This window comes from Apostichopus japonicus, chromosome 8 (genome assembly GCF_037975245.1).
Source record: "Apostichopus japonicus isolate 1M-3 chromosome 8, ASM3797524v1, whole genome shotgun sequence".
Taxonomy (NCBI): Eukaryota; Metazoa; Echinodermata; class Holothuroidea; order Aspidochirotida; family Stichopodidae; genus Apostichopus; species Apostichopus japonicus.
This window is the reverse complement of record NC_092568.1, coordinates 39,127,857-39,154,304: the sequence shown is the minus strand read 5'-3', so window position 1 is coordinate 39,154,304 and position 26,448 is coordinate 39,127,857. Positions and strand designations below refer to the sequence as shown.

Sequence of the window (26,448 nt, the reverse complement as noted above, 5' to 3'; positions counted from 1 at the left end):
TATGGCAATTTTTGTTATTTCAGTTTTGCAAAGTTTACCAAAAATGAATGGTGGAGCAGGTAAAAGGGGCCAATGAGAGGGTGTGGAAGGACAGTTATGGCCGGTTATTAATTTACCTGTTATTAATAATAGCTGTCAGCTCTCAGCGCACAAAAAATAAACACAACCAACAAATTCTGGTGCACATTTCCACGCCTTTTATTTTAATCATTCAATTAAGTTTGTCATTTAAGCAGTTTTTTTCATTCATTCATGAGTGAAGTTACAGCCACAAAGGTTTACTCTAAAAAAAAAAATTAAACTTCAAAATTACATCCCCAAAAAACAAGCAACCTTTGACACCAGATTAATCCTTCAATTAAAAGACTCTATTTCCACACGCAAATGCATGCAGTGAGTCCTCTAACCTTTCCATTTTCATCTTGTTCGATTCGTAATGATTATTTCCGTCGTCCTGGTGACCCGGTGAAAGTCAACTTATGGTAGAACAGCGACCTTCTCTGCAATAGGATTTTCATCTGCAGAGGTATACTTGAGAAGTGCCTTGACTCCTTCGTATGTCTCTATTCCAGTGGGTTCAATCTTGTTCTCCGGTAACTGGAAACCGACTGCATCACTTGTTGGCCTCAGCTCTACAATGTATGAATACTTGGCGCCAAGACTGTGGTAGGCCCAGTCTTCTGTTGCTCCGGCAGCAGCATCTATTTATATAACAATATTCATAACAAGGGTCACTGAATGAACTAGAAAAAAAAATGAAACATGGCCAAATGCAAGGGCTTAGGAACCGGGGGGCTGGGGGGCGCCAGCCCCCCCCCCCGCCAGTGAAAAATATGGAGGGGCGGAAGTATCATTCCGTTCCCCCGCTTCGCAAGTCAGAAAACCCCTTTTTCATTTCCAAATGAGAAAAAAATCTCATTTGGAGCACCAAATTGGAGTGGGTGGGTTGAAGTGTGCTATATTGCACCAAATTGCATCTGAGGCCACCTGGACCCTTAGACCCCTCCCCCAGGCCGGCCATCAGTCTTCAGCCCCCCCCCCCCCCCACTCAAAAGTACCTTCATACGCCACTGGCCAAATGTAAATATTGTATTGTATTAATTGTGATCATATATTTATATTGGCCAAATATAAAGGGAGCATATCACCTCTCATGATAGGCAGTGTCAATAAAGCATCAGGAATATGTAATCCTCAGAAGCATAAATAAACAAAACATAAAGGGAGCATACCACCTCTCATGATAGGCAGTGTCAATAAAGCATCAGGAATATGTAGTCCTCAGAAGCATAAATAAACAAAACATAAAGGGAGCATACCACCTCTCATGATAGGCAGTGTCAATAAAGCATCAGGAATATGTAGTCCTCAGAAGCATAAATAAACAAAACATAAAGGGAGCATATCACTTCTCATGATAGGCAGTGTCAATAAAGCATCAGGAATATGTAGTCCTCAGAAGCATAAATAAACAAAACATAAAGGGAGCATATCACTTCTCATGATAGGCAGAGTGATTCTAAGCATCAAGAATATATGTAATCCTCAGAAGCATAAATCAACTTAATATATATCGAACGGGAAAAAGTTTTGCGGGGAAAAAGTTTTGCAAGACGATGGTTGTATTGTATTTCACACATTTGCTATGAATTGGTTATAATACAGTAACAAGAAAATCATATCTTACAATGAGAAATGAGCCATATCTTAGAAAATAAAAAAAAACGAAAGTGTCTAGAGTAACATTTTGCCATGAAAGTAAGTGAAATACACCCATCACCAACATTAAATAGGCATTACAGATACCTTACCCATTTACAATGTGAACTCAATAAAATAATTTGATCAAACTGCAACACGTAAGAAGTAAAGCTGTTCAATGGTCCTCTTTCAGCATATTCTCTTTAGTGTTTTATTTAACCAACTGAGAAAATACAGAGTGGGGAAAACAAACCATGGATATATTGTTCTTTTAAGACTTCTCATCATTATCATGTTTGATATCTTTTATGGTTAGACAAACAATCCTTCAGAATATGTAACAATAAAACCGTCTGGATCAATTTTTTTGTAATTGGAACGACCTTACACCTGAAGCTTGTATGTTAACCGTTCAATTACAGGTTGATTTGGCTGCAGAGTTCTTCATGGTTGTTTGTAGAAAGCAGAGGACCACAGCCCCCCCCCCCCCACCCCATCCCCCAAACATGTGAGTTGGCTTCAATGACCCCACGGCGGTATCCCTCCGTTTTAAAATCCTTCATATGCTCCCGGCCCTACCACAAAATCAAGGCTCCTACCTTAATCAGTCGGGGGGAATTTCGAATTCCCCAATCTACCCCACCCCTCCTCCCCTCCACCTTTGAAATGCTGTGCACGCCACTGGTGTAAAAGCCACGGTACCATTGCAGCAACTCCACCCAAATGTGATTCTACTTTTACATGTCACAACAAAGTCACATCCATATCACGTCTCAAATGATAAGATACAGCTAAATAAAAACCAGAACAATATCATTGCATGCAGATACTCACACATGGAGGCTGATCTTTGAACGGTGTATTGTGTGCCATAGACATTTCCCAGAGCCGCGGCTGCCGTCTCACCTCCAGTCATCTGAAATTATTTTAAAGAGTGGGAAATGTTTAGAGACAACATTAGGTACTTCAATTTTTCCTTCCATTCGGAAGAGGAAGCAACATATTTCGATGTCATCGAAGATAAAACGTAAAAGAAGATAATCTGCAGAAGATCTATTTATTGAGCTATTATGCAAATCTGTGTACAAAGAGGAAGTTTTTTTTTACTCTGTAACCTGCTCGACCATTGACTCCCTGTCACAACTCGTTCTGGGATAACTCCCTTAAGTATTTTATTGATTACTTTACGTGTTTAGTTAATTGGATGCTAATTATTTAGCCATGGTTTTGGGCATCCTTAAGCATTACGTAATCATTTTTTTGTTAACGAGTATCGGAATTCGGTCGGCATGGGGTATAAATAGAATAGTAAAGCCACGTGCTCTCTCTTTTCAATCTCGGTCTTGAACCGAAAGCAAACCCGTTAGTTGCTCTTGTTTAATTATGAAATGTTAGTCAGAATTTTAGTTCAAAAGAAACCAATTTCCACCTTCATTGAGATAACATGGACTCATTACTTTACGAATTAAATTCGGTGTTTTTGGTACTTTTATAGATGGCAAAAGAGGCAGTGAAGAAGCTAAATTAAAGCTTGAACGAGGAAAGAAAGAGAACGTGAAACTAAGAAAAGAAAAAGGCAGAACATTCATTTGTATTAACCATAAACGTTGACAGAACCCTCAACGAAACAAAGCTAGGACCATAAGAAAGAAAGGATGCCATATGAAGTATAGACGTGAAAGATTAAAGAATATATATAGAAAATGATGATTTAGTTTGGTCTATGTAACCAATATTAATTTTATTGTTGTTGTTGTTGTTATTGTTGTTGTTTATGATTATATTGAACCTTTGAAACTCATATACTCTCTCTGTCCGTCTTTACGCCGTTGTCGACTGCTCTCTTGAAAGAATCCGTGACACTCCCCTTATGCATCCCCTTCAAACAGCAAGGTAACAATACTTCTATACAGGAGCGGACTGGGTCTTAAAACCGGCCCGGGCATTTTTCACATAGCCCGTCCAATTATTCATTGATATGTTACTTACTAGTGATCACCGTCCTAGGGAGGGGTTTCATAAAGGGGAGGGGTGTCCCCCTCCCCATTGAGATTTTTTGAAGTTAAGGAATGCATAGATCCAAAATGGTGCTATATTTCTCAATTTTGTAGGTTACAATAAACCTTTAAAAAAAATCCTAAAAAATAATTTCCAGAAGCAACACTTGATTAAACTGGGGGAAGTTAAAAACGTAAACATAAATAGACAATATATATATGTTTTAGACTGGATTTTAATTAGTTTTTCAAGCATTTTGTGACAACATGCTTGATAAAATTGAGAAGAAACCTAAATAAAATCCATTAAAACATATGTTCAATAACACGAGCATATGTCATGTCTACGAGAATAGGAGCCAATGCAGTTTGCTGCTTCTGGCAGCCACACCATCAATGATATTTTTAGTGTCAAGTTTGGCCAAGATCCTTTTTTCCACAGACATCAACATGAACGCCCCAGATGTTCTTGTGTCATTGTACTTCTCAACGGTTTTTGATTCTCTTCGAGGCAGAGAAAGAATTTTTAGTTCAAAAGAAACCAATTTCCACCTTCATTGAGATAACATGGACTCATTACTTTACGAATTAAATTCGGTGTTTTTGGTACTTTTATAGATGGCAAAAGAGGCAGTGAAGAAGCTAAATTAAAGCTTGAACGAGGAAAGAAAGAGAACGTGAAACTAAGAAAAGAAAAAGGCAGAACATTCATTTGTATTAACCATAAACGTTGACAGAACCCTCAACGAAACAAAGCTAGGACCATAAGAAAGAAAGGATGCCATATGAAGTATAGACGTGAAAGATTAAAGAATATATATAGAAAATGATGATTTAGTTTGGTCTATGTAACCAATATTAATTTTATTGTTGTTGTTGTTGTTATTGTTGTTGTTTATGATTATATTGAACCTTTGAAACTCATATACTCTCTCTGTCCGTCTTTACGCCGTTGTCGACTGCTCTCTTGAAAGAATCCGTGACACTCCCCTTATGCATCCCCTTCAAACAGCAAGGTAACAATACTTCTATACAGGAGCGGACTGGGTCTTAAAACCGGCCCGGGCATTTTTCACATAGCCCGTCCAATTATTCATTGATATGTTACTTACTAGTGATCACCGTCCTAGGGAGGGGTTTCATAAAGGGGAGGGGTGTCCCCCTCCCCATTGAGATTTTTTGAAGTTAAGGAATGCATAGATCCAAAATGGTGCTATATTTCTCAATTTTGTAGGTTACAATAAACCTTTAAAAAAAATCCTAAAAAATAATTTCCAGAAGCAACACTTGATTAAACTGGGGGAAGTTAAAAACGTAAACATAAATAGACAATATATATATGTTTTAGACTGGATTTTAATTAGTTTTTCAAGCATTTTGTGACAACATGCTTGATAAAATTGAGAAGAAACCTAAATAAAATCCATTAAAACATATGTTCAATAACACGAGCATATGTCATGTCTACGAGAATAGGAGCCAATGCAGTTTGCTGCTTCTGGCAGCCACACCATCAATGATATTTTTAGTGTCAAGTTTGGCCAAGATCCTTTTTTCCACAGACATCAACATGAACGCCCCAGATGTTCTTGTGTCATTGTACTTCTCAACGGTTTTTGATTCTCTTCGAGGCAGAGAAAGAATTTTTAGTTCAAAAGAAACCAATTTCCACCTTCATTGAGATAACATGGACTCATTACTTTACGAATTAAATTCGGTGTTTTTGGTACTTTTATAGATGGCAAAAGAGGCAGTGAAGAAGCTAAATTAAAGCTTGAACGAGGAAAGAAAGAGAACGTGAAACTAAGAAAAGAAAAAGGCAGAACATTCATTTGTATTAACCATAAACGTTGACAGAACCCTCAACGAAACAAAGCTAGGACCATAAGAAAGAAAGGATGCCATATGAAGTATAGACGTGAAAGATTAAAGAATATATATAGAAAATGATGATTTAGTTTGGTCTATGTAACCAATATTAATTTTATTGTTGTTGTTGTTGTTATTGTTGTTGTTTATGATTATATTGAACCTTTGAAACTCATATACTCTCTCTGTCCGTCTTTACGCCGTTGTCGACTGCTCTCTTGAAAGAATCCGTGACACTCCCCTTATGCATCCCCTTCAAACAGCAAGGTAACAATACTTCTATACAGGAGCGGACTGGGTCTTAAAACCGGCCCGGGCATTTTTCACATAGCCCGTCCAATTATTCATTGATATGTTACTTACTAGTGATCACCGTCCTAGGGAGGGGTTTCATAAAGGGGAGGGGTGTCCCCCTCCCCATTGAGATTTTTTGAAGTTAAGGAATGCATAGATCCAAAATGGTGCTATATTTCTCAATTTTGTAGGTTACAATAAACCTTTAAAAAAAATCCTAAAAAATAATTTCCAGAAGCAACACTTGATTAAACTGGGGGAAGTTAAAAACGTAAACATAAATAGACAATATATATATGTTTTAGACTGGATTTTAATTAGTTTTTCAAGCATTTTGTGACAACATGCTTGATAAAATTGAGAAGAAACCTAAATAAAATCCATTAAAACATATGTTCAATAACACGAGCATATGTCATGTCTACGAGAATAGGAGCCAATGCAGTTTGCTGCTTCTGGCAGCCACACCATCAATGATATTTTTAGTGTCAAGTTTGGCCAAGATCCTTTTTTCCACAGACATCAACATGAACGCCCCAGATGTTCTTGTGTCATTGTACTTCTCAACGGTTTTTGATTCTCTTCGAGGCAGAGAAAGAACGTTCACATGTCACTTGTGACACAGGTAGCGTTACCAGCAGCTTGTAGGCAAGCCCAATGCTCTTGTACGTAAGCATCGGTGAAAGGTTCAACTTGAGGAGCACCTTGTAGCAGCAGAGAGGACAGTCTTTACATGACTGATTCCCACAGTTAAAAATATAATTCTACACAGCCCCTCTGTATTCTATTAACTACTTTAAAAATGTGATGTAATTTGTACCAGGCTTCCCAGCCCACCGGCCCATCTCGCCACCGGCCCACTGGGCATTGCCCAAACGCCCGTGTGGCCAGTACGCCACTGCGAAGTTCTACATAAACCAACATAAATTATTACTCTACTGCATAACCCCTCCTTAGCTACAAGAAATAACTTAAATCTTGAATATTGATGTCGATTATTTTTTATTTAAGTTTGATCATGAATTGACCTTAATATGTAATAGTTTATTCACATTGACATCAAGGAATTACAATCAGGTAGCCAGGTCCATGAAAAGTCTCTTTATGTAGTCTAGAGCTACCAGTACTTTATAACAAGTCTGGCCTGTAATACATACCTGGTCATTGTGGTCTGGAGTATGTGGTAGGCCCACCTTGTAGCCCCATGGCCACATCCAGTATTGTCCATAACTGTGGAAGTCAATGAATACTTCAACTCCTGTACTTGCTTGAAGGGCCCTGGACCAAGCATCAATTCCAGAGGTCTCTGGTTCACTTAAAGCTGCAACTCCATGATAGACCTCTGAGCACCCTAGTGTGCTGGTACCATCACCTGAGAATGGAATACACCAAATGTTGAGTTTTCTTCCTTCAATACCATGTGCAATGGAAATATTAATACAGGAAGAAACACATTACATCGATACTTTTTCAGCATCTATTTGTGGTTACTTGCCGTAGGCAGGCAAGTAACCTATGCAGTCTACTTGGGGTGTGTGTGCTGGTGAGAGTGTGTGTATGTAATGCCCTGGGTTGTAAACACGATATCTTCAGATAGGAAACCTCTGCAGTACTCAGAGGTCAGTAAACACTGATGATGCAGCATTGCCGGATAAGCTCAACGAGTTTTACGCACGGTTCGACAGAGGAAATAGTAACCAGCCGATCCCAGTGAACAACGGACATGCTACTGATGAATTTGTTGATTTTGTTCAGGACAAGAGTTTGGATGTTGTTGCCATTTCTGAGACCTGGTTGAGAGAGGATGACATCATACTATGTGGTGATATCACCCCAGTTGGATATTCATTTCAACATGTTCCCAGAAAGGAAAAATCGGGAGGAGGGGTTGGAATTTTATTTCGATCCAGTCTTTCACTGAAAATTAAATCACATGAAAAGGTGTACAATTCATTTGAAGCTATACATGCTGAATTAACAGTGAATTCTCGGACTGTGAATTTGGTTGCCCTTTATCGTCCTCCAGATTCTTCTTTTGGATCTTTTTTATCTGACTTTGGAGAACTGACTGTTGATTATCTTCCTAGTCAATCAGATGTCATGTTTTGCGGGGATTTCAATATTCATGTGGATGACCCTTCTGATTCCAAAGCTCATCGCTTTCAGAATCTGCTGTTATCCTTTGGATTAACTCAGCATATTACTTATCCCACTCACAAGTTTGGGCATACATTGGATTTGATTATAACCCGTGAGCATAGTACAACCTTGCTTTCTGATATTTGTGTTTTACCAGGCTTATCAGATCATTATGCTCTTTCATGCAACCTGAATCTTCAAAAGCCTCCTTTACCCTCAGTTACGATTAAAACTCGTAATCTGAAGGCTTTAGACCTAGTCAATTATTCTGCTGATATTTGCTCCGCTTTCGCTGATTCTCACTTTGAATATCAAGATTTGGATACCTGTGTAAATCTTTATGAATCAATTTTACGAGACACCTTGGATCGACATGCACCTGTAAAGATAAAAACTCTTCGAGTAAGACCATCCAGTCCTTGGTTCTCTGATGAAATCCGCTCAGCACGAAAAATTCGTCGCCGGCATGAAAGAAAATGGATGAATTCACGGCTCGAGGTTGACCACCAAGAGTATTGCAAGCAACGGAATATTGTCAACAACTTGATCCGACATGCCAAGATAGAATATTTCTCTGCTCAAGTAGATTTGTGCACAGGTGATCAAAAGAAACTATTTAAAATAGTAAACAGTCTTCTACATAAATCAAGAAACACTGTTCTTCCAACATCTGTCTCAAACAATGCTCTTGCAAATAACTTTTCAGACTTTTTTCTTCAGAAAATTGAAACTATACGTAAATCATTTATTACTGACTCTCTGGAAGATTCTTCTGAATTTCAGAAGGAAGAAAAACTCATTTCAAAATTATCTTTATTTCGTCGTACAAATACTCAAGAAGTTAATAATGTTATTATGAATTCACCTTCAAAGTCTTGTGAACTTGACCCATTACCTACATACTTGCTTAAGAAATGTATAACTGTGATTGTGCCATATATATCTATTATCATTAACAAATCCATTCAACGAGGTGTTTTTCCTGATAGCCTTAAGGTTGCACATATTCGGCCACTTCTTAAGAAAGATGGCTTAGATAAAGAAAGTTTTAAGAATTACAGACCAGTGGCAAACCTAAAATTCTTGGGGAAAACTATTGAACGCATTATTTCTAGTCGCATTACTGATCATATGAGTACCAATGATGTCTATGATCCCTTTTTAATCTGCTTATAGGGCTAACCATGGTATTGAGACTGCTCTTCTTCGAGTAAGCAGTGATATACTTTCTGAAATGGATAATGGTAGAATAGTGGCTATGGTCCTTTTAGACTTGAGTGCCGCATTCGACACTGTGGACCATGAAATTCTGCTTTCGCGTTTGAATAGTTTCGTGGGTATTGATGCTGTTGCTCTGGAGTGGTGCAACTCTTACTTAAACAGACGACCTCAATATGTTTGTATTGGGGATGAATTATCCAATCCTGTATACATGGATTATTCAGTTCCACAGGGTTCAGTCCTTGGACCTCAGTGGTTCCCTATTTATACACTTCCAATTCGTAGAATTTTGGTGAAGCACAATATTTCATATCACGTTTATGCAGACGATACCCAGATTTACATTGATTTCAGTCCTTCTCAAGATGAGAGTGTTAAAGCCATCAGATGCCTTGAGAGTTGCATCAATGATATCCGTTTGTGGATGAGACGTAATTTTTTGAAGCTTAATGAAGAAAAAACTGAGTTTTTGCTTTTTGGTTCTTGTCATCAGCTTGCTAAAATTAATATTCCATTCATATCAATTGGTAATGTTCAGGTTCGCCCTTCCACTCATGCGCGTAATCTTGGTGTAATTTTCGATTCCAATATGACTATGAAACGCCACATTTCCAAAATAACAAGTTCTGCTGCATTTCATCTCAGAGGCATCTACAAATTACGAAACTATTTAAATGATAAGGCAACTGAACAAATTGTACATTCTTTTATCACTTCAAGGTTGGATATGGGCAATTCCTTACTCCTCGGTCTTCCACATGAACAGATTCATAGACTCCAATTAATCCAAAACTCAGCTGCACGTATTGTAACTCATTCTCATAAGCATTGTCATATCCACCCTGTCTTAAAAAACCTGCACTGGCTACCTGTAAAATATCGTATTATGTATAAAATTCTCCTTATTGTTTATAAATCACTTAAAGGACATGGTCCAATGTATATTTCTGACTTATTACATATTTATGTCCCCTCTCGTAATCTAAGATCCAGCTCTCAATTTTTATTATCTGAAATTAAGTCCAAACATTCTTGGGGGGATAGGTCATTTATTGTTTCTGCCCCTCGCTTATGGAACCAACTTCCCTTAAAAATCAGAAAAACATCTACTCTCTCTAACTTTAAGAAGAGCATAAAATCCCACTTAATGACAAAAGCTTTTATATGATCTTATACCATTAAGTTTTTCTTCTGTCATTGTTTTGTATTATTCTGTATTATTTGTATCATTTCTCATTGTCATTTGCGCCATGAACATTCTTTGAGTGGTGTGTGCGCATTATAAGTCTTATTATTATTATTATTATTACTGCGCCATTCAATATCGACGTAAATTCGGTAAAATATCAATTTAAGCGGCTAAATGAACGTAAAGCTGCTGGGCCTGATGGTATCACCCCAAGCTGCTGAAGATGTGTGCCGAGCAACTCGCAGAAGTTTATACGAACATCTTTAATTGGTCACTTAGCTTATGTGAGGTTCCTAGATCATTCAAAGACGCAATAATAGTTCCAGTTCCAAAGAAGGGAAACATATCATGTTTAAATGACTATCGACCAGTTGCACTAACATCTGTACCAATGAAAACGTTCGATGGCTTTATTTTAGCCTATCTGAAAACTCTTTTACCTGCTGATTTCGATCCATCCCAATTTGCATATCGCGCAAACAGATCAGTTGAAGATGCTATTTCCATATGGATACATGAAACTTTTGCCCATTTGGAAAAGAAATGTTCCTACGCCCGAGTACTTTTTATTGATTACAGCTCTGCCTTTAATACTATTATTCCTTCGCGGTTACATTTTAAATCATTGGAACACCTCAACTTCCCTGCGTCTGTTTGTGATTGGATTTTAGATTTCCTTTTATGTCGCAAACAAACTGTTAGAGTAGGCAACATTCCTTCAGCATCTATTGTTTTAAACACTGGTACTCCTCAGGGTTGTGTATTATCACCGCTATTGTACTCTCTGTTAACCTACGATTGCAGAGCCGCCGATCAGAACTCACGAATCATCAAATTTGCAGACGACACTACAGTGACTGGTTTCATTATCAACGAAGATGAAAGTGGCCACCGTGACGAAGTGAAACTCTTGGCGAAATGGTGCACCGATAACAACCTGATTCTGAATGTGAACAAAACTAAGGAATTAATTGTGGACTTAAGACGAAACAAAAATACAAAGGACCCTATCATAAATGGATCTGTTGTGGAACAGGTAAACGCATTTAAGTTGCTAGGCACGTTTATTATGGACAACTTATCATGGAACACAAATACTGACGAGATTCTGAAAAAGGGACGACGAAGACTATTCTTTTTGCGAGCTCTAAAATCGTATGGTGTCAGTCAGAATATTTTAATTAATTTTTATCGTGCTATTATTGAAAGTATTTAACTATAAACATTTTAGTCTGGTTTGGTCGCGAAAGTAAGAATGATCTTAGGAAACTAGAATCTGTCATAAGAAACGTGTAGCGCCTCATTGGCACAGGCCTACTGTCCCTTCAATCACTCTACCAGGAGCGAACATTAAAACGTGTTGAAAGTGTATTGAATGATGATTACCACCCAGCAACTGATTATTTCAAGTTCCTGCCTTCAGGCAAAAGAATGCGTACTTTTAAGGGTTCTAAAAGATTTACTGACAGATTTTATCCTTCTGCTGTGAAGATATTCAATGTGCACCAATACCGTTAAACAATTTAAAACTTTGTAGACTTTATTGGATATGAGGGCATTTATATATTTTTGTACGCTTTAATATTTTGTAGGTACATGTCACATTTTATATTTTGTTCATCTTAATATTTTATAGGAACGTTTTCCTATCTATGTGCATTATTATACGTCTTATTTGTTGTTTACAATTTTTAATGTTTTGAGCTCTTGTTGTCTACCAATTTCCATTGTATTTTTATATGATTGGCTGAATAAATATCTGTCTATATCTATCTATCATATTTGGCATGTGGCTCCTCGTAGCTAGTACAAGAACCCTATTGCTTTTGAAGGAAGTCAAGGTCATTTAGGGTCAGCCGAGGCCAAAATGTGTAATCTCAAAAACACTGTATCTCTACAACCTGGACATCACACAAGCTCATATAGACATGGCAGGATAGCCTTTTGTTGTGATTTTTTTACACAATTTGGTGTAGGTCAGAGTTCATTTAAGGTCACCATGGGTCAAAAATCTAAACCCTTGTAAAATGATATCTCCAGATAGGAGACTGTATTGGCACTCATATTTTGCATGTGGCTTCTTTATAATGAGTGCAACAGACCCATTGTTTTTAGTGGAGGTCAAAGGTCATTTAGGGTCTGCAGAGGGCAAAATGTGTAAATCTCTGAAATGCTGTATCTCCAGAACCTAAACATCAAATGAGCGCATGTATGCATGGTAGCATAGCCTTGTGTAGTATAAAATTTTACACAATTTGGTGTAGGGCAGAGTTAATAAGGTCACCAGGGGTCAAAACTTAAAACCCTTGTACATGATATCTACAGATAGGAAACTTAAATGGTTCTCATATTTTGAATGTGGCTTTCCTATAATAGGTACAAGAAACTTATTGTTTTTGGTGGAGGTCAAGCGTCATTTGGGGGTCATCAAAGGTCACACTCTGTAAATGTTGATAAACGCCTCAGCCCAAATGAAAGGAATGATGGGTAAGAAACCTAGTGACGATAAGGTTTACTTTGCAAAGAAAGCTTGTAGCAAACCTACAATGGTTTACTTTGCAAAGAAGGCTACAGTAGCAAACTTCACGTTATAATTTGTAAAATTTGTGCCAGCCTGAGGAAACATGCAAAAGGGTAATCAAGATTGCTCAGCTTTTAGTCAAACTTGCAACTATTGCTGAGAAACAAAACTACTTTGTGGCAGTTCGTAAAAGCCAAAAAACAGTTAGGACTAGGAAATGGGAAGAGGTAATAGACATGTATGATATTGTCTCAGAATGAGAGCGCACATGATTCAAGTTCAGATCGTGAGTCCATGATATCACTGACACTAGAATCTGAAGGGGATGAACTTAACTATGGTGATAGTCATGCAGTATCCAAGGAAAATATTTGCCACAATGTAATGGAAGGATGAATATGTCAAAATGCAAGTTGACTGTGGAGCTACGTGTACTGTTATTCCAAGTGAATTTGTGCCCAAGTGTATCAAAATCACAGAGTCCAATAAGACATTGAGTAGTCTATGTAAACCAAGGGGAGTGTTAGCTCAGTGGTTAAAGGCATTGAAGACTCGCCCAAAACCGCGTGCGGCCATCTGAAAAAGTTAACTTTCTGTTGCGTGCAAGTGACGTTTTGTTCGTGTCGCTACGAAATGCAGACAGTAATGAAACGTGATACCTTAATTGTTATCTTTAGCCGGACCTGAGATGTCCATCGCTGTATCGTTTGTATACAGTGCTGTGGGTATTGACCGCAGCTGTATGTACTGACTGTACACTATGTCTAATTACCGACGGTAGCAAGCTATGTGTGTATTATCTGGGATCGATGGTAGTGTTTAACACTTCTGTTACACCTCATTCGAAACTAGGTAAAATTACCGGCATTAGACGTTTCTTTTTTGCGCGGGTCTTCACACCCTTTAACGCCGGTGCCTTTCAATCATAAGGTCCCAGGTTCGAGTCACTCCAAGATTATTGTTATGTCGTCCAGTTATAGAGTTGTTGACAATTAACAATTCATAATCATGGACGTTAAATATGAATGTAAGAGCCTGACGTCGGTCAGCTTGTAGCTAGTGTCAAGCTCAGTGGCGTCACCAGACTTTTCAGTCTGGGGGGCACAGGGGGGCACCAGCATTTGATGGGGGGCACCTAGGTGGATACGGATCAACGTCCTGGGGAGGAGTCTAAGGGGAGGGGGTGGCCCTCCAGGCGCGGCGGAATGGGAAAATTATTGGGGGGGGGGGGCTAATGTGTAGAGACTATCTAAGCGGAGCACCACCATCGGTTGGCGCGGAGCGTACAAGAAAATTTTGGGTTTTTCAAACCCCCAGATGGCCGGAAACGGCACTTCCCGAGTGTTTTATGCTGCGAATACCTAGCCCTAAAATATGGGTCTCAAGCCTGCAATTTCTCAGATTGCACGTAAAAGTCTGTAAAAACATTGTAATTTGTATATTCGATGGTGTTTTAAGAGAGTAGCTATTACTCGTAGTGGACTCGCAAAGACGGTTTTGAGTGTAGTAAGGGGATGTTGGAGAACTGGCTGAAATGAAGCAAGTCATTGGCCTAAGATGTTGCGCTTACCGGTACTCACACTCACTGCTTCCACTTTTCACGGGGCGTGAAGACGCGGTTGGGGTGACAATATGGTCTATAGCCAGGGGACAGGCCGAGGGTCCCCCAGCATTTACTAAAATTATTACACCTATATAGTATACGTGTGCATCGGACAGATCGACAAGTATGCATTGAAAAATGGGCAGATGCACGTTTCGGAGCCTTGGTAAATATTGGGGGGCATATCATGCATTTGCCCCTCAACTTTTTTATTGGGGGGCTGAGCCCCCAAGCCCCCCCCCCCGGTTCCGCCGCCACTGCCCCCTCCCCTTTGTAAAATTTTCGCATACGGAGGATGGGCTAGATGCAAAATGCTGCCACATTTGATGCTAAATTCGATCTGAAGATATCTCCAGAAATTGCTATTTTTGAGGTAATGATTTTAACAAGGCGTAGAATTTTGCAGAGGATATGAACCACATGCTGTCGATATTATGCCTAACCCTATCAATAGAACCTACATTTGTTGAATTAATGTGTGCATGACCCCGACTCCTTTCTTGTCCTTCTCGTTTTCGCCCATTATCTATTAAGATGTAACAGGTTCCAGCATCGTTATTGGCTCCTATCAGGGATCTCACCATGCAATCCAAAGTTTGATCACACATCGAGTATGGCTCAGTATGCAGGTGTGAACATTCGCCATTTGTTCCTACAAGCATCTGACCTAAAATGACCTCTGCACCCCTACACAACAGGGTTAATATATGGGTCCACAAATATAGGCAAGTATGGTGCCTGCGGACCCTCACATTCTCACATTTCGTCAGCTCGTAACCTGTCAACCTCAGACCAAGGCAACATATTGCAGTACCCTCCCTTCTCACAGTCATGTAGCTCGCGAAGCGGACTTGTATATCCGCTGGTATGGCGTGAGCACTGACACATTCAATGATAATATCGACACCTGTTGTGATGGCGCGGGTTACGACTTCGATACCCGACGTTCAAGGATAAACTTGTTCATTTTTTCGCAGCTCATTTGAAGAAAATACGAATTACTGTGCTTCTTTGTCCTTATGAAAAACCAACTCAGATGATGGGAGTTGAATATAACAAAATATATATACATTTTTTTACCAACCCAAATCTCAGATGGGGGGCACTTGGGGGGGGGGCACTAGGTTTTCCAGGGGGCACGTGCCCCCCTGGCCCCCCCCCCCCCCCTTGGCGACGCCACTGGTCAAGCTGCCAAGTTTAGTTATAGCTATCAGCATTTAAATGCAAAAGCTTATACGTACGGTAGCTAACCACATTTAAGTTAAAATTCGTAGCTGTAGAAAGATTGAAGAATTGATTTGTTCTGCATTCTCTTTTGTACATCTGTTTATATATATATATATATTATAAGTTCCAATTAAAAAAAACATTTTTACCAAAACCTTCATCGTCACACTTTTGGAGCATCTGCTAAGGAATTCTAGGTTTCAAATGTGAAAGTTAACTCACCACCAAAATCAACATCCCAGTTCCTGTTCAAGTCTACACCGTAGCAACGACCACTGGAAGGTGTACGGCGATTCTTGCGCCACATACGGTCCTGTCCAGGAAAAAACAAAGGACTGTGGTCATTTATTTTTAAGGAAATTTAGACTGAACGACGAGGTGAATAGAGTCCAAATTCCATTACTGAAAGATATCAAATAAAGCTTAGATGCAACTTGACATAATTCTTGTTCAAATGCAGGATTACATGGGATTAAGTTATTTGGGGATAGAGAGTATGAGAGGGGGTGGGGGTGGGGACATAATTCTCCCTTGCTGTCTGTAGAGATACACACCCAAAAAAGCCTGTAATGGTTCATAAACAATTCTGATTTTAGACAATATTATTGTAATATGTGTCTACGTCTTCTTTTTGGTACTTTTTGACAGTAAAGTACGACAAAATGACTTGTTATGCATAATTCAAACAGTAGTACTTATTACTGAATTATAGTATAAACCACATTGTGGCATAAAGGCAGGTCTCAAGTACTAATTTAAAGATCGAAAATGATTAGATGAAATCTGCAAAATATAATCATGTTCAGTTGAAATGGCATGCAAGTTTACCCGTTTGAACACTTTTGAACAGTATTGTTATCAGCTATCATATTATCTAATCCCTTCATTCAAACACTATTTCTGCCAACATCATCCTCTTTTGCCCACACCCATAACTCCACCAGCAACCAGGATGTATGAATTAATCAGGGCCAAAGAACAGAAACGTCAAATATTCCAAAGATTAATGTCATCGATTCTTACATCAGTCCAGGTGTAAGCGTAGCCATCTTGGTTCAGGACAGGTATAATGTAGATATCATAGTGTTCAATAATTGCAGTTACTTCTGTATCGACTCCATGGTCATCCAAAAGCTGAAAGAAGATGAAGATGAGATCAGATTATTTCTTCAATCATAATTGCATCACTCTGCAGGTATATGTAACAATATGGGACTGAAGACTTCTCTACGAAATTGAGTTCCACTTTCCTGAAAATTGCACACCCGCCCTCCCCTTCCCCCTTAGGCTCAGGCTAGCCTATACGGTATACAATGAGATATGATATTTTTTTATCAAGTATGTAGAGGTTAACAATTGTACCGATACCATGTATAGGTATGGGTATACAAAAACATCAACAATACATAATTGTAGGGCCATATGTTTAGGAGGTTTAATTTATACCATTTTAGCAATGTTCATCATAGTAGCAGGTGAAATCCACTCCCTGGCATGGATACCGCCTTGGAATATAACAGCAGGTCTGTTAGCATTTGGACCAGAGATCTATGAGAACAAAATAGTATTTTCTTTTAGTTTGCATACTTTCAAATGACACAGGTCTATGCTTGGTGTTACCCTGTCACATGGTGTAGGTTACACCTGTCGCACAATGTAGTACCTGTCACATAATGTAGCATCGGTCCCACGGTGTTATCACTCGTCACATGGTGTTACGCCTGTCGCATATTGCTTCGGTGTATCACGGTCAGAGAGATTCATTACATACATGAGAAGACAAAAGTCAGACATATATGCAACAGTCAAAGTTGATGTGACGTCAAGCTTGTAAGGCCTATAACATAATCATAAAGTTAAAGGGTGTGAAGACTTCGCAAAAAGAAACGTCTAATGCCGGTAATTTGACCTACTTTCGAATGAGGTGTAACAGACACAACCATCGATCCCCGAAAATATACACACAACTTGCTATTGTCGATTATTAGACACTAGTGTACAGTCAGTACATACAGCTGCGGTCAATACTCATAGCACAGTGTATAAACTATACAGCGATGGACATCTCAGGTCCAGCTAAAGATAACAAGGTATCACGTTTCGTAACTGTCTGCATTTTGTAGCGACACGAACAAAACGTCACTTGCAAGCAACGTAAAGTTAACTTTTTCAGATGGCCGCACGCGGTTTGGGGCCGGTCTTCAATGCCTTTAAAACAACAACAAATTGATCTGCAGGATTGAGCAGATTGATCAGTAGTAAGTCAAGTAAATTATTCTATTACTGTATTAAGGTTGTAGTACCAAAGTAAACATACTTGCTGGAAATAAAACCAGCACCTAGATTTGGTCTCATTCGCAATTGCCTCAGTAATGTACTTGGCATCATGAAGGGAAGTACATGTTTGAATGAACTCCAAATAAAGCAAGAATTAACCCTCCCCTATAGATACTCAGCCCCTCTCCAACCCTAGCTAGAATTCTACTATAGTGTATATACCTCCAGCTAAAAAAAGTCTATAACATGTACTAACGAGAAACAGTCATTCACAGTTAACGATATTATATATACCAGTCATAAGGGAGCCTTGAATTAAGAAAAAGAGATACTGAGATTGGGTCACATACATATGATAGAGGTGTAACATGAATTCTCATTGAATATGCTCGTAGAGTTTAATACACCCTCTGCAGCCATAATAACATTCAGATGAAACTATACTTTTATGTAAGCATCATATATTTAGGCATTTATACCAAATGATTCCCTCATACCTTGATAGCACTGACTGTCCTGCCTTCAAACGTTGCTGAGACGGCTTCCTTAGAAGCTATTCCAGGATAGCTGGCAACTATTCCATCCATCCAAGATTCGATCTGTAATTGAATATACACCACAATTGCATGACCACAATATTGAAATCCGTCTGTAGGAAACACACATCAAGCAGAACTAAGATGGGACCATGATGATCGCAGTAACATAAACACTGCAGTAATAAGCATACTAAAATTGACAAAAAAAAAACTAGAAAAGTTACAACTTAACTTAAAATACTGTCTATTAATTATGTAGTATATAAAATTAATATAAATATGATAGAAAAAAAACCACTTGAGAGAAATTAATACATGGCAACCATCTTCATACAAATTATTCAACAGTAGATAGGCAGCTAATTATGTTACAATATGTGGCAGAGACATGATAAATGATATGTCTATCTGTAACAAACTATGGAACAGATAGTAACTTTCCTTAGCCTGCGGAACCTCTAGATAGCTGGAATTGTTAAAAAAAAATATTATGTAAGAAATAAAGACGGCACTACAGCCCTACATATTGTAATGATTGATTGCTGACAGACGAGTTGATACTAATAATATTACTAACGTTAATCTGCAAGAAATATGAAATATTAAGAAACTATTCCAACAACACATATTGGATAGAAATTACACACCATTTTTATTTGAAAACTACAGAAATGTAATCAAACTTTTACCACTTAACAAAATTAATTTAAAAATTAAAATTAATTTTCAGATTTTAAAATCTTTCCAGCAACTTTTGACACTGAAAAATGGCAATGCAGCAAAACACTTCAACTTACTTGAACAATTTGACTTAAAAACCAGTCAATTTGTTTTGTCATGACTAAAGATCACAATACGCAGCAGACCCCCTAAAACCTGATGATTTAAATCATGTATATTTGTTATAAAAGAAACTGGAAATCTATGTCAAATGATATAATACAGTTTGTGGCATTATGACAAATTTACCTCATCCATGGTATGGTAACAATTGTAGAAAGCTGGATCTGTACTATCGGTACCACAACCACCAGCTTGTGGATATATCACATCTTCAACATTTTCAACCTGGAAAGGAAATTTTTGTGTGTAAATATTGAATGAAATAGGAAAGAACTTGATTTATTTGACACATTTGTGTGATACATGAATATTTCATTTCTTCTTGGGAGAAGTCACTGCTATTAAATTGATATTTTATAGGAGTACAGTTGGCCTACTGTCCCTGGTAAGTAGTTGGCAGATATAACGTTTATCTATTACTACAGGGGCACATAGGGGACATTTTTAATTATACATAGAGCTGTTAACTTTCACAGGTTTAATATGTGAGACTCGGGGTTTATATGTCGTCTGGCGGTTGGATCTGTAAACCTCACATGTAAAATCTTAAACTGGTGAAACAACATTAAGTAGCTTTACAAGACTTGTGTAGTTGTGGTAAGTCAAAGGAAGCTGCCAAGCGTTTTTATTGCTGAACACAATAATAACAACAATAAGAATTTTAAAACGATAAGTGTCATTTGACTTTAGATGTTTTTTTTTTAGAAATTCTTTCCAATCTCTGGCAACAATTAGCATGTGCTGGTGCCATGGGGAAGAGGGATAATTGGAGGGGGAGGCTTCATTGGTCTAGCAGCCTATGTTAAATCCCAATTTTGAAAAATTGCCTATTTTAGTCAATTTCATATGTTTTCATGATTGTAAATATTAAGATATGCTGATGCCATATAGAAGAAGGCATGGATACATGCTCTTGCACATATATGATTCTGTTGAATCATAATGCAAAGCAAACAGTACAGCAAGGGAGTGGATCAATCTGACATGGAATTTTCATTTTCACATGGGATACTTTGGACAGTGTGTCTCCCTTATCGGAATGTATAGCCTGATGAAGAAGTTAATAGAAATTGTCAAGAAAATAATCTCTTTTGCAGTACGGGGACGTAGCCTTGCCAACCAGTTTTCTTTGAGTGTAGGCCTACTTCATTACATCCACTTGATGCAGCTCTTACCAAAAGAGAAAATTCCATGTGTCTTCTGCGGAGAAAATCCTCAACGAGGGCTTTGTACCTGGGTGGTACCATCACGTCAGTGGGGTCACCAAGGTTACGGGATTCATGCCAAAAGTCAAGCTGTAAATTTATACAGTAAAAGAAATTGAATTTCCTTTATCCCAAAATGATCCAATCATAACAAATGTTCAAAGTATAAAGGTACTTTATAAGAAAAAGTCGCCCAGGAAAGAACCTGGGCACGAAACCAAACTTTTTTGTAATATTTCTTTTGTGGGCTCCTCTGGAAAGCAGTGCTTCTGCACTGAGCAGGACTATCCTCATTAAAGATGACAATAATAATAATAATAATAAAAGAAATATATATATATGTATATTTCTACATATATACATATATATATATATAAATATATTTATAAACATATACATATATATATACATATATACAAACATATATATAAACATATATTTATAAACATATATATAAACATATATATATATGTATATTTCTACATATATATACATATATATATAAATATATTTATAAACATATACATATATATATATTATACATATATACAAACATATATATAAACATATATTTATGAACATATATATAAACATATATATATATATATATATATATATATATATATATATATATATATGTATATGTATAGATATATATATATATATATATATATATATATATATATATATATATACTTGAAACAGCTGCAACATATTCTAATTAGATTCTTGAGAGACAGTGATGTTGCAAGTTAATTGTGCCGCTGTTTGATTAATTAATAATCATGCGACAAACACAATTACAGATATGGTAAATCAACATATAGTTACTTGAAACAGCTGCAACAGATTCTAATCAGATTCCTGAAAGAGAGTGACCAAGTTCATATTCATCAAATGTCAAGGAAGTTTCTTTTCGCTCTATACAAAGGTATCCCTCTGTTTCATTTTAACCAACTTCTCCAGGTGTGATAATTGTGTGTTGTGATACGTTTCTTCTAAAAATACTCGGCCCCCAACAGGACATGCACAATGTCTTTTAGCATGATAATATATTGGTACAGTAGCTCTATAAGCTTGAAACACCGTTTCAGCACAAAAGGTATCATGCTTTAATAACGACATTAGGCTACTACAATATCATTTGGGGTGAATGCAAGTTTTGATAGAGAAAGTTAGAAAACTTTAATAAATACGAAAAGTGTATCAAATTGAGAAAGCAGGGTCAATCTCAGGAGAAGAGCAAGTACTGTATGGTGAAAAAGTAGTTGTGAGAGACTTGTTTTCGTTGCTATTGTTGGGGCCCAAATGAATAAAGAGGGCTTCCTCAAATTGTTTATACTTAATTTAAAGATCCAGTCAGATTTGAAATAGTGGTGCATCACTATATGCAAACTCCAACTCCAACCATAGGTGTAACGTTTATTAAATACCAATTAATAAGTAACATTATTTGGCAACTAAAGGGGGTAATACATTTATAAGCAACTAATGGAAATTACTTACAGACTGACCAAAGTTTACATTCTCTGACAATTCCTGAATAAAATTGCCTGCACGTTCAGTCCTTGGGGTAATGCGATACACAGAATATCTGTAATAAGAATGAACATTAAAGTGACATGTATGTTTTGTCTGTTACGTCTGTATCTGCTGACATACGTTGCATCCAGTTTTAGGCAATAACTATTCCACCTCAAAGTGAGTTTATAAAGAAAGAATGACAATAGCATTTCACTGAGTCTTAAAAAAAACTTGAAAGAACTAAACTAAATTCTCAATTTTAGAAGTACATTTTGAATTTTAAGTTGTAGTTATTTTTCCATACCTACCAACGTAACTCTAAGGTTACTATTATTCATGCTTAAGTCACATGCTAAGTTAAGGTTTACATTTGTTTCACCCATCCAGTGACAACAAAAGAGTGAGCTAAATCAATGAATATGATTAAACCCCAACAATTTTACGGTAGTATTTGGCAAATTTAATTGAAAAGAAGTTGGAAATGTTGGAAACTCTCAACTGTTGCATAACTATTTTAAATAAACTAAATCACTGACTGGTTTAGTTAATCTCCTACACTCTAACCAGATTTCATTGTGAGATGGCACAATATATTAATCCAAATCAACTCCAAAAGCTGTTAAATAACCAAACTACAAAACTTACTGCCAACATTTTAGAAAAAGCATGAGCCCAAAATTAAATCATGGTATTTTTAACACAATGGAAACATTGTTTTCCAACCGATTCTCATAGCTGGCGTTTTCTTTTGGTAAATATATATTTACTTCATCAAAATAAAGATAAAAACTAATGAGCAACAAACGAATACATAAATAAATAAATGAAAACACTAAACTTGCAAAGTTTTGCCCAATTCGCAAGGCCGAATCACTTAACGCAATTATTTTATTCAAGCTAATTGGTTCAAAATTATATATGTCTACGTACAAAAACAATGGATATAATTGAATTGGACATATATACAGCTTAAATAGATTTACCTCATATGCCACTGCCATATTAGACAGATAAATCATTTCACTTTGTAACAGCTAATGTAACATATATTGGATATTTAATTCGTATTTTATGTATATATATGTTGCTTTCTTAACCACTTACATTTCAGGCAAAGCAAAACAATAGATTACCAGAATTAAATACAAAGAAAAAATGATATGTTATAGAGAGAACATTGAGACATTGTAAGTTCTGTAACCAACATGAATGTTGACTCCAGCTTCTCAGTTTTTTTTAAAATGTAGACTATTGATAGTTGTTGTATGACACAAAGGCTGAAAATTATGAGAATATTAGCACATACAGCAAGATGTTTCATATCATACCATATTCATGTTATAAATTTTCAGCAACAAAGCGACACATTTTCTTGAAGGGTTAAAACCAAAAGTTTTTCTTTTCTGTTGTGATGATTATACTAATTTAAACAAAGCTAAAAAAAAACTTGTTTGATATATCGAAATGTCAACAGCAACATAAGGACGACTTGATATGTCGCAAATAAGTATTACAGAGTGTTAATTGATTTGTGTTCTGCTTGAATAAGCCTAACAAGGAACTGACAAGGAACAAGGAAAAGACACTATACATCAACAGTTCACAGACCACAAGCAAAGAGAACGAAGGTGTCTATTTGAAATGGTTAGAGGTCATTTGTTAAAAAAGCCAGTATCGTATACTCACCCATCATAGCTTTTCTTGCCTGCACAAAGTGCAGCAAAGAGCAGGGTCACAGCCACAGAAAACTTCATTTTGTTCTGATATACCTCTTGTCTCTCAGAGCTGAGTGAAGTTGTCTAAGACAATCCTCTCTAATATATTGTATCTACTCAGTGACTTACACTTTGTTATCTGATAACAGATATTATTGGTCGCACCAAACAGATGTTGCTTTTCAGTATATATACCATTCAACACATCTCAGTAAAGGTTTGTTAAACTTTGGCTTAAACCTTAACAAGAGGTATCCTGTTTCATTCAAAAGATACTTCAAAAGTTTACTTAATTGAATCATCAGCTGTGTTTTGGTGTATTTTGGCGTCCAATGGGAGCGCCCAGTTGAGATTCCTAGAAAAACAGTATAGCTAACCATTGTATTCACCACTAACCAGTTCTTTTTATTTTATTTTATCATTTATCATATATCTACTGTTGTTTACCAAGTGATAACGTTTTTTGAGAACTGCTGGTTGATTCCGCCAAAAAAAGTTAATTGAATAAAAATTATACGAAAACGGAAACTCCCAGTATTAAGTTAATCTATTTCACTTGCTCCGTGCGCCAAGTTGTTATAATTGACATGGATAAGTGTTTTCTTTTAGTTTTGAGCAGAGTTGACATACAGATATACTATTGCATTAGCTCAACCCAGGTATTTGACTGATTTCAACAAATCCAAAAGTTCTTAGTTATTCACAATCCCAACAACAAAACTATTTTTCCAAAAGGGTGGAAAACCAAATGTTTATAAAGCTTCTTTCAAGTACTGGTCACAAAGGAGCAACATAAAACACAGAAAAATTTATCTCTGTTTTCAAAATGGCATGATGTGACATATCCTCTATAAAACTGTAACCTTATACCTCAACAGAACAAAGAAATGGTGGGGTAAGTTATCTTTAGTTTTAAAATAACATGATATCAATTTCTTGTAGGAAAAACCCTCTCCAATTATGCCCCATACACTAGAAAACAGACATCGTGTTGGGTAAACTATATAGTAAATGTTTGGTTTAATATGGCATTCATGTCACTTTCTGCTAAAGCCTGTACCACTATGCCCCGTCAGAGCAGAAATGGTGAGGTATATCAGAACCATATAGTCCATGCATATGCATGGTCATTGTGTCAATGGTCTCTAAACATCGCGTAAGCTTATAGTTTACCGGACGAAAATGCAGCTAAAAAAGCAAATATTTTCTACTTTGAGTTTTATTGTGACAGAATTATGCAACAAAAAGTTAAATTTTAAGAGTGAAAGTCTTAATTCAAGTTGTTACAATTGTAGTTTTATGAGGTTGCATGATTTTTATAAATTTAGTAAGTGGTTTTGTTTACCACAGGTTAATTTATGTTAGTTAAGTGTATTTTTCTTCCCTGTGAATTTTGAAGAACTTTCCCTATATATAATGATAACTATAGAAATGTCCAACCCTTAATATGTAGTAGCCATATCTTGTTACTGTGACAATAACCCTGTGTTACAACAATTGACAATTTTCTTCAAAACATACAAATTGTATGGGCTGTTTGCGGTCTTGTTTTATAAATGTGACAAATAGCTTAGGATATATGAAATCTTTAACCATTGCATACCTTTTCCTGATGAATCTTTGTTGGGATAAAGCAAACAATCAATGATTGTTTGGATATAATATATAAAAGGATTTTATACATATATCTGTAACCAAATGGGCACTCCAACTTTTCAACAGATCGGAAGCTGCCATATCGATTCTAATGTGTGTAATCTGCAGTCCGTTTAAAGACCTTGGAATTAAAGTATGGCGATTGCATGAGAGCCTCCCAAGCTGCAAGAATGTCTGATGAGCTTACAGGATGACACGCTAGGGAACTGACTATATATATAGTATATGGTTCCACTTGTTGCAGAAACAAAACATATTTTAGAAAACACAAGTTAAGGTGTTCGAATGAGTCATGCTGACTTAAACCTTCACAAATATCTTTCAAAGTATCTCTTCTTAAATAAATACTAACAAACTTGTACATGCTGGTAGTTATCAACGCATAGTACTGTATCATCTGCAATCACAGACTGTATACGGCTTGTCAAGTTTTGCAGAGCTTCATATTAACGATATATGACAGGGCACTATGTTCAATTTGGGCTTGAGAGCCCTGTTATCACTGCAATGAAAAAACAGCAGTATAAGTCAGATCACAATTTAGAAGCATCGCATAAGGTAGTATGATTTCGAAAGGTACACGTTGGACATAAGTTTAACTCTGTTGTTGGTTGACACCAGCTAATCAGAACATGTGCTTAAAATCCAATGTGGATAAAGAATCATTCTAGACAATCCATATCAGTTTCAGCTGATACACATAAACCTTAAACAGCAAACCTAGTTGTTTTCTGTGCCTATATAGCAAACTTAATTGGTTCAAATTAAGTTAATTGCTAAATAAAGTATGTAACAAAAGTTTGATCTTATACAAAAATCTGCACGCAGCTATTCAGTTTAAATAACTAGTAGTGGCTGGTACCGACTCTATTTTTCACTAAAAAAGACATCTGCAGTAGATAAAAACATATTTATTTGTTGAACTCTG

At 36.9% G+C, this 26,448-nt stretch overlaps 1 protein-coding gene across 1 annotated transcript; it reads right to left on the bottom strand.

Moving 5' to 3' along the window:
- Positions 1-182: 182 nt before the first annotated feature.
- Positions 183-24,032, bottom strand: LOC139971936 (carboxypeptidase B-like). Its single transcript, XM_071978789.1, has 11 exons — positions 23,836-24,032; positions 22,132-22,219; positions 20,596-20,715; positions 19,547-19,645; positions 18,536-18,637; positions 17,208-17,309; positions 16,785-16,895; positions 15,984-16,074; positions 7,019-7,233; positions 2,536-2,617; positions 183-701 (listed from the first exon to the last, which is right to left on the bottom strand). The coding sequence occupies exons 1-11, from the start codon at positions 23,901-23,903 to the stop codon at positions 478-480; spliced, it is 1,302 nt and encodes a 433-aa protein (XP_071834890.1). The 5' UTR covers positions 23,904-24,032; the 3' UTR covers positions 183-477.
- Between the last annotated feature and the right edge of the window lie 2,416 nt (positions 24,033-26,448).